This window comes from Rhagoletis zephyria, unplaced genomic scaffold (assembly GCF_001687245.7).
Source record: "Rhagoletis zephyria isolate East Lansing unplaced genomic scaffold, Rhagoletis_zephyria_1.1 Rzeph_scaffold_04690, whole genome shotgun sequence".
In the NCBI taxonomy this organism is placed as follows: domain Eukaryota; kingdom Metazoa; phylum Arthropoda; class Insecta; order Diptera; family Tephritidae; genus Rhagoletis; species Rhagoletis zephyria.
The window spans coordinates 35,968-48,621 of NW_016161773.1; the positions used below are offsets into that span (position 1 = coordinate 35,968).

Here is a 12,654-nt window from a genome sequence, read left to right on the forward strand (position 1 = left end):
AAGAAAATAATCTATTCTACTATTATTATATGTAAATGTTAAAGTTTGTGAGTGAGTGTTTGATTATACTTGTTACTCTTTCATGCTAAAATGGCTAGACGTATTTCAATGAAATTTGGCACACAAATAGATTATAGCCTAGATTAACGTATAGAACATTTTTTGAACAAAGTTGCCCCCTTCTTCAAAACTTAGACTTAATCAGTTAGCAATTTAAATAAAATATAACAACAGTGTCGATGTAAACGAAAAGGGTTCAAGAACGATTTCAAAAGATAAAATCAATTTAGTTACTATGTTAGGCGAAATATTTTAAAATGGGCATAAAACGAGAGAGATTTAGGAAAGCTTTATTTCAAAAATATTTTCGAAAGGAGCTGCCACCTGTTAAGAAATTCCATATCAATTTAGTTAGCAAGTTGCATCAAATATTTTAATTTTGGGTATTAATAGAGAAAACTTCTACGAAAGTTACAAATTGTTTTGAAATTATTTTTGACGAGGTTGCCACCAGTTTAAGAATTTTATTGACAAGTTAAATCAATTCTCACTAATAGTATAAATATAAAAGTTTCTGAGTGACTTTGTGCATTATGGGTGGCAAAGAACTGAGGTTTAAGAAAGCTTATAATATTTTTCAGAGGGTTGCCACATCTTTAAAAGCAACAACCCATGCTCACATAAGTTAAATAAAGTATAAGGTATAAGTAACTATAGCTTGGAAAATATTTTTAAAACAGGGTTGCCACCTGTTAAAAATTCAAACTAAATTGAATCATTAAATTAAGTGAAGCATTACAAAAAGTGGTCAAGTCAGACAGATAACGCTTAAATAGACTTTAATTCGAAAACATTTTTAAAAGTGGTAAGCTTCTGTTAAAAAAAGTCGAATTATATTTAATTAGTTATTTTAAAATTTAATTCCATTAAAGTGAACATTTGCAAAATGGAATTTCTTCGGTCTTTTTTTAATTCAGAAACATTTTTTTTAAATACTTAAAAAAATAGCCACCCAATAAAAATTTTTAAAAAAATAAACGTACCTATTTATGTACATATATGTTTTATATAGTGACTAGCTACGAAGTTTAAGTTGTTTTTTATGATGAATTGGACAATTTAGTTGAAATTCGACACAACGACCATGTTTGGGAGCCTCGAGACAATAGCTATTATAAATTTGTCTATCTAATGTGTCACTAAATTCATTTGTTTTTTTTTTTTTTTTTGCAGACCGTTGAAGATCTCGAAAATCGTTGCATGGAGGCTGGCGTCGAAATCGTCACAAGACAATCATTTCTATCCGATCCAACAGATGCGGTACGCAACCTACGCCGACAAGATGCACGCATCATAGTCGGTCTCTTCTATGTGGTGGCGGCGAGGCGTGTACTTTGTGAAATGTATAAACAGCAATTGTATGGGCGTGCGCATGTGTGGTTTTTTATAGGTGAGTAAAAGTGGATTTTGTGATACTCGAGGTTTAAAAGTGTAGACAGGCTTTGTTCAAATTTATTGAAAAATTGTATAGATTATTTTTTAGTCTTGCATTTTTCTGTTTGGGCACGAAGATCTTCGAAATCGCTAACTACTGAAACTCCTAGCAAGTTTTAGACCGGTAATTATCTAAAACACAAACTACAGTGACGAGCAAACAAATAGGGAAGCGACATTTTGACAATTTTTTGTTCATTTCATTTTTACTTATTTTTTTATGAATCACGTCTGTAAGTCCGAATTCCAATCTTGTTTACAAAAAGGAAAATTCGACAAAGTTTCATAAAAACTTCGAGCTTTTTAATCTGAATTTTTAGAAAAATACTTGTATGCAACCCACACAATATTTGATACCTACCGTTGACTTTTGGCAATTTTTTTTTTTTGCAAAACACTGTTAGGAAACAAAAATTGTCAAAAATCAAGGTAAGCCCAGCTACTTCAAAATTGCGCTTTATTAAAATTTTTGCACTTTATAATTGTTTCTTTTAATTTAGTAAGCTACAAAACTGCATACCTAAATTTTGTACTTTAATTCAGCATAAAAGGTTTGGAAATTTCGAGAATATTTGTTGAGGTTTGTCGAATTTTTATAAATCTTGTACAAAGTTTGAAATTTTTACTTAAATGGTTTTTGTTAGATAGTGAGCTACCCTATTATAAACTTCCCAACTTCTAGGATGTATTAGTTGGCTCTTCAGTAATCCAGGCAGACATATTTTATAAAGCAGCGAAATAACTGTAGCTCTTTTAGAGTACTACAGCCTTCTTTTAGGAGTAGATAAACTATTCACATAAAAAATACCATCTACAATCACCACTGATTTCGACAGCTCCAAAATAGTTTAATCAAAAAAATATTGCATGTTCCAAACAAGGCTTTTCTTCAGTCACAAAACATCCAACGCGCGTATCGTCCAATTAACGCTCCTTTCCTCTACCCACTTATCTACAATTCAATTAAGCATTTTAGCAAAATGTCCCCTAGCTAACGTTGTAGTCATTACTTCAAATAAAAAATCGACTAATTTCAGCACAAAACACACTAAACATTCATTTCTGCGCTCTCTTTCCCTCATCACCTTCCGAAGTCATTGCCATTTCTCTGCTTGCTCGCCGTGATTGTTTCCAGCAGCGCCAAATTGATTTGTCACATAGCCCGGTTTATCTTTTTTGGCAACCCTACATTAACTCTTACTTTTTATAGAGCAACTTTTAATGGCAACTGTTTTCCAACACTTTTGCTTTTTACTTTAATATTACAGCGCACACTTGACCTTTATTTTGTGAGTTACAGCGTTTTTTTTTTATTTTTTTTTATTTTATCTGCCAAGCGAATTCCGTGCCAGCCCATTTCATTTGTCTCCCTCTCGCTGCACTGCTGACTCGCCGAACAAAACTAAAGTGAAGTGAGCGCATTCCAGCAGCACACCTTTTCAACATTTTAATACCAAAAACAACAAATATATGTATCAACAACTACAACCCAACAACGGCAATATGAGCAATAAAAACTAAGTTATTTAGTTGAAAGCGTTTACGATTTCACTGCTGCTCGCGCTCCTCAGCTCGCTTGCCTCATTTTGGCGCGCAGATTTTCCAAGGATGAGCTAGATTTTTGATTCGCTTTTATATTAAGCAGCATTCACTAATTTTACAATTGGTCACGTTTCACACGTTTTTCGCATAAAATACAAAATTAACCTTTCCACGCGAAACCAACGACCGGGCGACAGAAACGGGCTGCAGACTTTATGTTCACTACACAGAGGGCATTCACAATGGGCAAATCTGTCTTCGAGTGGCAGTATGAGTCAATCGTCGTACGCGCCTTTCCTAACCTAACCTTATTTTCACTACAGACAGAATAACGTTAAAAAGTTGTTGTAGTTTTCCCTTTATTGTTGCCTTTTTTATGTGCTCTGTGTTTGGCGGCAATCAGCTTAGCTTTTCTACAATAATATTGTACTACTTCACCTACTCCATCTTTTGGATTAAGTTGTTTTGCTCTTCAATGCAACTCTTCTTGCTGATCCTGCATTTGTACGCGTTTGTTGCTGTTTGGAAAACAAGCAAAAACTTTTATTCTATTCCCTTCGAAATCCACTTAAATTGTTCATTAGATAATAAATTCACCTTTTCCCATGACATGATTGATGCGTATTTGGTAATGCTATTAAATGGATTGAATGCGGTTTCCTCGGCACCCACATAGCTACATACATCAAAGTGGAATTCAATGAAAGTAACTGCAAAAAGTACTAAGCCTTGCGAAGTTGTTGTGGGTGGGCTGTGGCATTAAAAATGAATTAAATCCTTGGAATAAATAGTGGAAAAATACCAATTGGGGTTTTTTTTATGTACATTGAAGATGAATAAATGGCTAAAAACTTCGTTCTCGTAATTTTTTATTCTAAAAAGTGGGTTTAACAATGAAATAAAAGCTCAATTTAATCCAAACTGTTTTTATTAGACAGATATATTTCAATGAAAAATCCTTAGTTAGCTTATTAAGCCTGCTCAATTTCAAAAACTAAATTTGGCTCTGGCAAGTTCATACTTCTGGTCGGAGATATATTTTGAAAGCCCTCTATACCTAGCGAAAGTGGACACATCCCCCTCTCACCAGGGTTGTTACAGAACGTTACTGTTAATATGGATCCAGCTGAGCTTCGGAAATCGGATGGTTGAGCTTCAGCTCTCTTTGCAAAGGTGGCAAAAGGCGAGACTCGTAATGCTTGAGTCGCATTGAGTTAGATATTACCATCGGCATGTTCACTTGTACTTCTTCTTCAACCCTACAACTTCTGCAAACTTTGATATAACGGCATTATTGGTGTAATATCAGAAGTAGGACCCTTATAACCGAATTATTATACTTCCAAAATGTTTCGTAAGGTATGGCATTTCCTGTAGCAGTCGTACTAATCTGTATTAGGTTAGGTTTGGTACTAAGCCACAGAACATTCTTCCTTGCCCACTTTGAAATGCTACGCAGTGCCGATATTCACATCATCAAAGTATGTAAATTACTCGAAATAATTTTCAGTAAATCCCATAATCTCCTCCAAATATCTCCTTCTCTGATTTACTTCTTGACAAAAATAAAATACAGTTTCCCCAAGTTCGTCTATTAATTTTCGCACCCAACTTATGCGACATTAAGCAAGATGCAATCTAACAAATTATAGCTGTCGCAGGAAAGTAGTTTAAAATTAATTAATTTTTATTACGAAACTGAAATATGTATGCATGTATGTCTAGCACATCTGTTACATAGTTAAACGACTTTCCTCCCGGTCGCCTTACTCACACTGCCTCAGAGACCACTGATTCATGCAACAAAGTTATTTCAGGTATTTTCACATTAATGACGGTAATAAATAATTTGCAAAAACAAGCAAAGGATTGAAGGAAAGTTAATTATTACAGTGGGAAATTTGCTATCCCAATTGCGTGAGGGAGACTATTAAAAAGATGGAAGTCGTAGGAGAGAAACAATTGGTGAACATCTCCATGTGTATGTATGTGCAAACTGAAGTGGAATAGAAGGTGGCTTAACTGTGTGAGAGGATGTATCCATATACGCAAGCATGTCTTTCAGCATCTTTCGAGATTTGCGAGTACAAAAATAAAATTCGACTGACGAAAAATGTGTATAATAAATGTATCTCATATAAGTGAATTGTATTTCGTCGTACTGTTTGTTTAATACCAGAGAAATGTTCAACAAATATGCATAAAAAGTATTTTATTTAACATCAAAAGTTCCAACTCGCAGTGCACAATACATATTCACTGATGAAGCACGGCCTCATCGTAACTTCACCTAACATCGATGCTCTTGGTGACGCGGGGGGGCAATGAAGGCAGGCAAATATCGACAGATGCGCATGTACATAGCATTTCAATGTACGCACATGCATTGGTGTGCGTACAAGTGTACAACAACATTAAATGAGCAGGAGAAATGCCATTACTTCAATACAATTGCTGTTGGTGGTTGTGGCAAAAGTTTCTTAACTGCGGCTTAGTAAAGTTTTATTGCAAAGCTGAAACATCTAAACGAACGCAAACAGACTTGTACATATGTACATATGTATGTGTAAGACGTTTACTTTTATGGTAAATTATTCAACATTAAATAAACATTTTTATACATACATACGCAGTATACTTACATATACGTATTGGAATATTGAGTTAAGAATAAAGTGGCTGCTGACCTTGGAAAGTCAGCACACTCAAGCCCAATGAAGGGCTCAGTCGGATGCCACCATGGCCGATAAGCGACAGATATTACAAAAAAAAAATTATTTGAATTTTGGTCGGATGCGATCGGGTGGTCGTTCTTCGCTATAACCAATCGATGTTTGTAAATGGAAGCAGTTATATGCATAAATAGCTCTGATTCAATACTTTTCGTGAAAAATCCTGTAAAACTGTCAAACAGCAAAATTACTCTCTGAAGTGAGAGTAAAAAGTGAGTAACAACAAAAAGTACGGGAACAAAAAAACCATTTTTCCTGTAAAAACGTCAACCAGCGATTGCTTGACACTTTTCATGATTTTACCAGAAGAAAAAGTTCGGGTAAAATCTCGCAACTTCATTCTCTACACAACTCTCCAAAAGTCGCTCGCATTTACAGGATTTTGGAGGATTTTCGAGTACGGGAACATTTTTCCTGCAAGTTCGTGTAAATCCTGGATCAGAGCTAATATATTTATTTTACTTTGCTTTATAAAACTTCGCAGCCAGTGTATTAATTCCAGTCTGCTTTTTTAAATTTTGCCACCATTCATTTATTTTTTGTTTCATGTTGCAAGGCTCCTTGTTTGTTTCAATTGCTTGGGTAAAACTTTTCGATTCCATATGTGGACATATGTATGCATAATTTACCAACATGCAGACATACATACATACATACACATGTTTATGCTAACTCCGTATGAGTCGCTTCTCTTCACATTCAACAATCTTGCCGTGAGTTAGTCTCATATTTATTTATTGCCTTGGCAGTAGCGTAGAAAGCTCTGGGTCACGAGGGGGATGAGAACTGTTCTGTCAGGATTGAAATCTTACAATAGAAGACTAGCTAAAAAAAAAAATAATTTTATTTTGTAAACGTGCTTCAAAATGTGTTTTTTATGACTCAAAACTCGAAAAAAAATGTTATTTACCCAAAATGGAGTGTTCGCGGTTTTTAGATATCTCAATGCGACCCGTAAGAATTAAAGATACTTGTAATGTAAGTATTTTTAAAAATTTTAAATTTCATTATTGAGTTTGTTTTTGTACATACGGGGGTGGTCCCAGAAGTACCCGGCCTAACAAAGAAAAGACAACAATTTTGGTAAAAAATATATTTATTTTTCATTATAGTCTCACACTTTTCCAAGCGATGCTCAATAAGTTCCATATCCTTTTTATAATAAGAACTGACTTGGTCCTCAAAATAGCCATTAACTGTCGACATCATTTCTTCATGGTTAGAAAATCTTTGACCACGGAGCCATTTTTTGAAGTTGAGGAACAGAAAATAGTCCGAGGGGGGGCTAAATCTGGCGAATAAGGTGCATTAGGTAGCAATTAAAACATTAATTCATTAATTCGCTAAACACTCAATTGAAACCTCTTCACGACACTGTTTTTGGTCGAGTGTGAGCAAATGTGGCATCCATCTTGGACACAACTTTCTCATTTCCAAATCTTCAGATAATATGCGATGTACCATACTTTTTGAAATGCTTACTATATCTGCTAGCTCGGACACTTTCAGTCGACGATCATCCATTACCGCTTTGTGGATTTTCTTCACCATTACTGGAGTCGTCACCTCATTTGATCGACCACTGCGATGCACGTCTTGGCAGCTCGTACGGCCTCGTTTAAACTCTGCTACACAATATTTTACTATTGTAAACGAAGGAGCAGACCCGCCCAAAGTAGAATCTATTTCAGCTTTTATATTGGATGGGCTGAGGCCTTTCAAATAAAAGTATTCTATCACATAACGATGACCAATTTTCTCCATTTTCACAAATTCACTGAAAACGTTCACTGTTGATGGCTGCCAAGCATATTTTAAACAAAGTGGCATCTTCAAACTTCAAACAAATGCTTTATAGATTGTATACTTTTTAACACAGTGATATCTTTGAAACTACTACCACCATCTCTAGGTTAGGCCGGATACTTTTGGGACCACCCCCGTAGATAGTCTTTATCTGTTTTAAGCAAGAAAAGGTTCATTCTGCGATAGATGTGTACAGATAACATAGCTAAAATTTGGGAAATGTTCATCTGGACAATTATTCAGCGCATGTAATGCATTTGAAATCCTAACGCTGCCATTGGTGGTCAGATATCTTCTCTACAATTTCAACTCAGCGTATACTTCTGGAGGTCCAGCAAAGGGGAATTCTTCACAAAACTCAGACCATTCGTGCTGGAAGAGCGCCATGAATGCCTTAAGAATACTTTCGTTATGTAAGAGATCTTGCCAACGCTGTACAACACTCAGGAACGTTTTAGAGTAGTATTCTGTACTGTCAACTTAAAGATTCCCACGATGATTTTATCTACTTACTATTCTTTCGTGTTTTGCGTCAATTTCGAGAGATTTTGCGATTTTTGTTGAAGGTTTGTAAATTTTGGAATATTCAGTGTTTTCCGAACGTATGCTTAGAAGTTCATCACGTTGATCGTTGGCCTGATTTCAAGTATGTAGGCCTTTATTAATGCAATATAGGCTTATTACAAAGAAAGAGAAACTCTAATAAAAGAATGTGAATATCAATGTAGGTCATAAGCAAATATCCCCTTAATCCCTCCCCCTATCTACGCTACTGCTGCTTGGTTCATGCTGTAGTTACTGCTTACGATAATGGCCCTGTACTCCTGTTCACATGTAATCATTATTATGTTGATTATTATTGCTCATGTTTTACCATTAAATATAAAGATGAGTTACTTCAGGAGTGCAGGAAAGCTATCGTTCGAAGAAAATGTGGTCAACCTGGCGTATACGCAACATTCGAGGATCAGGTGCATGCACACAAACATACATACAATATGAAAAAAGTCTTGGCAATTGGGAACACAAATTAGTTTGTAGCGTTACCTTGAGTGCCTTTACTGCTATTTGGAAAATCGCAAATTGGATATGTCCAGAAGAAAGAAATTCATATCTCGCTTAAGGTAGAGGAAAAATCGGCAGAAGCGGTTGTAACTTTAATGCCACAGTGTGTAATTCAAAACCAAAAGAAAACTAATTTCTGGTGAAAAACTTATTTCATTTACCAATAGAATTATTTTATTTTGGTAACCAAATTTGAGATTGTCCTCATTTTTTGCTCACCGAAATGGCGATTGTATATTTTGCTTCTCTTTGCCGTGAAATTATTAAATTGTCTCAAACATTGAAAAGTAAACTAATTTCACTTTGCCCAACAAATTTAGCACCGTCGATTATCAGCACTACACTCCTTCTAAACTTCTGCAATTCGCCACCCAACAACATTTCAAGCCAAACAACAGCCAGCTAATTAATTTTTCATCGTCTTGCACCTGAGTCTTAATCAAAACATTTGAGGAAATTAAATTTGAACTAACTTTCGGCCACACAATTGTAACTAAATGGAAGCAAAAATTTCAAACAAAATAATGCGCATAACAGCAGCTAAATAGAATTCTGAAACGTCGCCGTCGCCGTCGGAGATTTGCCAAATCTAACAAAAGCCAAAAGTCAAGTCCTTAACCCTAACACCACCGAAATTATGTGGCATTCAGCAGCTGATGTTTCAATAAAATGCCACAAAAACGATTACAACTAAAAAGTAAACGAAACGGAAATGCACACGAGTTTAAAGAAAGTTCACTGGGATGGATAGAGAGGGGGTGAAAGGGGCGGCAAGCATAAAAATTAATAATTAAAATGAAAGTAATACAAAACCGCTGCGAACTTAAAACGCCAAGTTAACCGGATGAGCAGCTATGTACATATGTATGTATGCGTGTATGTAAGTAGTTGTGTGTGGGAGTGGTAAGAGTCAATGAGCACGACAACAACACCCGGAGAGAGAGCAAGGGGCTCTATAACTGCTGATAGAGCTGCACAAAAGTCTTGCAACAAAGTTCAGGCTATAGCAGTAACAACAAAAACGATAACAATATACATATTTTACACCACGTGTCAAAATTATAAGCGCACCACATATTGACAAGTTAAGCAATCAGCAAATTTTTTGTTATTTCATTTAAGTTTAATTTTTATAAAAATATAGCTTATTCTTTAACAAAAACCGTATAAGCTTTCGTAAAAATGTCAAGCTTTTTAGTAAGACTACTTCAAGGATGCACTCTGTTATGCAAAAATTTAATATGCAACAAAACTGTATACCAAAATCTTTCAAGTACTCTTATTAGAAATAAATTTTTACCAAAATTTATACGGGTTTTGTTGAAGAATAAACTATTAGGTGATTCACAACGTGTCGTATTGTCTAAGGTCGTAAAGTTTTTGATGGCTAAACAAATGCTTTGTTAGAGGACACGGAGTGTACTAAGATTGTAGGCGGTAATGCCAGTAGCAATGGCATTTGTAGCAATGACTGCGAACAATCAGCAAGTCGAAAGTCAACAGCAAAAACAACAACAACAAAAATTATAAAACTTTTGTTTATTTGCAATCAATTTTGGCGAAAGAAACGAGTAAGAATTTTTGCTAGCAGAGAGCAACAAAATAATCAAAAAAAAAAAACCCTTCTAGTTGTCGATTTCAAAATAGAATGTCTGCAATAAATACAAATTCCCTGCTGCAGTTGGCGAAAACTTTAATTTGTTTGTTTAAACTTAACTGTTTTTCTTTGGCACTTCTTCGGCCACAGTGGCGCTGATGCGTGGTGGTGTTGCCAATTGTGTTGCAGTTGATTTTCGGCATTTATTTTATGCCTCTGGGGTGACACTAATTTGCGGTTCACAGTTGCCAAAAGCAAAATGGTTGGCCAGCACATTATTACATGTATAAACACAACTATCAGGAATAACGGCACTTTAAGATTCAGATGCAGAGAACTGGGGGAAATTTAAAAATGAAATGACAAGAAAATGACAAGGAAATGAAATCAAAAAATAAAGGACAAAAGCAAAGGAAGATAAAAGCAAAGGAAATGAAAAAAGGAAGATAAAAGAAAATAAAAATAAAATAAAATAAAATAAAATAAAATAAAATAAAATAAAACAAAAGAAAATAGTGCAAAACAATATAAAATAAAGCAAAATAAAAGTAAGGGGAATAAAGTAAAGCGAAATGCAGTAGGACAGGAGTGAAGTTAAATGAAAGGAAAAATCAAGTGAAGCAGAAATAAATAAGAAGACATGATATGAAATGAGATAAACTGAAATCTCATCAAATTAAACCGAACCACATGAAATTAACAGAACAACACTATAAACAGGGGCCTGAATTTAAATGAGCCATCATCCTCTTCTTTTTATATCAAGTGGAATTTTTCTGATTAGCCGCAGTTATAGTCTAAATATGTTTAATTACTTGGAATTCTCTTCGAATAGCCTTTTCAATGTTATTTTACGTTTTCCAACTTTTACCTTATTTTACTTCGGATGTAGATATAAGATTATGTGTTTACTCCTTGGACAACTTAAAATACCTACCGCTTCGCCTATTGTTTGCCTTTTTCTTCTGTTCAAGCTTAATAAGTTTCCACCCTGCTCTTCCTTCGCACAAACTGCTACCCCACTTCCTTTTTCCCACAAACTCCAACTTTATATAAGTTTGCTGCGCTCCATTTACCCTTTCATCACATCCACTCTTCGAGGCTTATTAATTCGCTATAAATTTGTTTACGCCATCACATTGAATTGCCGCTGAAAAGATTAAAATTTCCTGTTTGAGTTGAAAGTTATATTTGCGCAAGAAGTAAGGAATATCTAAGACGCAAGAGAATTGAAGATAAGAAAAGAAAGCAAAGCACACAAACCGGATTTTTAAGTAGACAAACGGAAAAGGATGTAAAACTTTTCTTTAATTGTGCCAAATGCCATTTTATTGCTGGAAATCCGGCTTAAAAGGATTTGCTGCAAATGTCTTTTTCGTGTTTAAAAGAGCTTATTGAGTGCACAAAAGATGGATGCTGGTTAAGATCAAGAAATTTTCTGGTATTACAGCGCTCAAATTTTGTCGTTTGTGATGAATTATTTGAAAATAACTATGCATAGGCAAACACTTAACTTTAAGCCTTCGGAGAGCAAGAAGGAGTGCAGTTGGCTAATTGAATTGAAAAGCGAATAAAATGCAGTCAATGTGAAATGTTAATTGAATAATAGTAATACTAAATCCTATAAAAGAAGACAGAAACATGTATGTATAATTGACGAGTTCGGCCAAAATCAGAAATAGGTATCTGCATACATATGTACATATATTTCCGGAAAANAAAAAAAAAAATCACTTAAAATGCTGTGGCTATTTATTTATTTATAGTTTGCTATGATTGTGGCTATGCCAAGCCACAAATAAATTTTCAATTAAAGTTTTTTCAATGTTAATTAACGTTTGCAATGCCACATTTGCAAGTGTCTCCTAAATTTATTTCCATTTTTACTGAAGCATGTAATTGACACATGCTGAGAATACGTTTGCACATGGTTGGGTACTAAAAGCTTCTAATAATAGCAGAATTTCAGTGGTAAATGCATTTTTCATGCGAAATCAATTATGGAATACAGGTACCATACTTTTGGCCCTGAAAAAAAATTGTTATGGCCTTAAACAGACTTTAGCTAGGAAATTCGGGCTCAAACCATTTTTATCACTTAATTGAGAAACAGTTTGGGGTTTTAATTTCAACAAGAAGAAAATTGACAATTATTATCTGTAGGAGTTTCGATGGCAACTACAAAATACATCTAGGAGATAAACAATTTTTCTAATATCTACATTGTGGGTCTGAGTGGTAATAGGATTAGGTACGATGTGCGATTTAAAGGCAAACTTTTCAATATAAGTGGAACTATAGGGAAGATTTACACCAATCTCTATCAAGCCAGCTACAGATTATGATGACACTGGCGGTATCGTAGTCTAAGGTACCTAGCAATGAGCAAAAGTGGTCTAAGTGAGACCAATTCTGGCC

General features: G+C 34.8%; 1 protein-coding gene across 1 annotated transcript in view; it reads left to right on the plus strand.

Annotated features, from left to right (window-relative positions):
* The window catches only part of LOC108371082 (gamma-aminobutyric acid type B receptor subunit 1-like), a gene marked incomplete at both ends in the record, with an annotated part of 36,451 nt that extends 35,001 nt beyond the window's left edge, over window positions 1-1,450 (plus strand). The window contains one exon of the mRNA XM_017626574.1: window positions 1,234-1,450. Coding sequence (XP_017482063.1) covers window positions 1,234-1,450 — 217 coding nt within the window. The remainder of the gene's footprint in view (window positions 1-1,233) is intronic.
* Window positions 1,451-12,654: the final 11,204 nt, after the last annotated feature.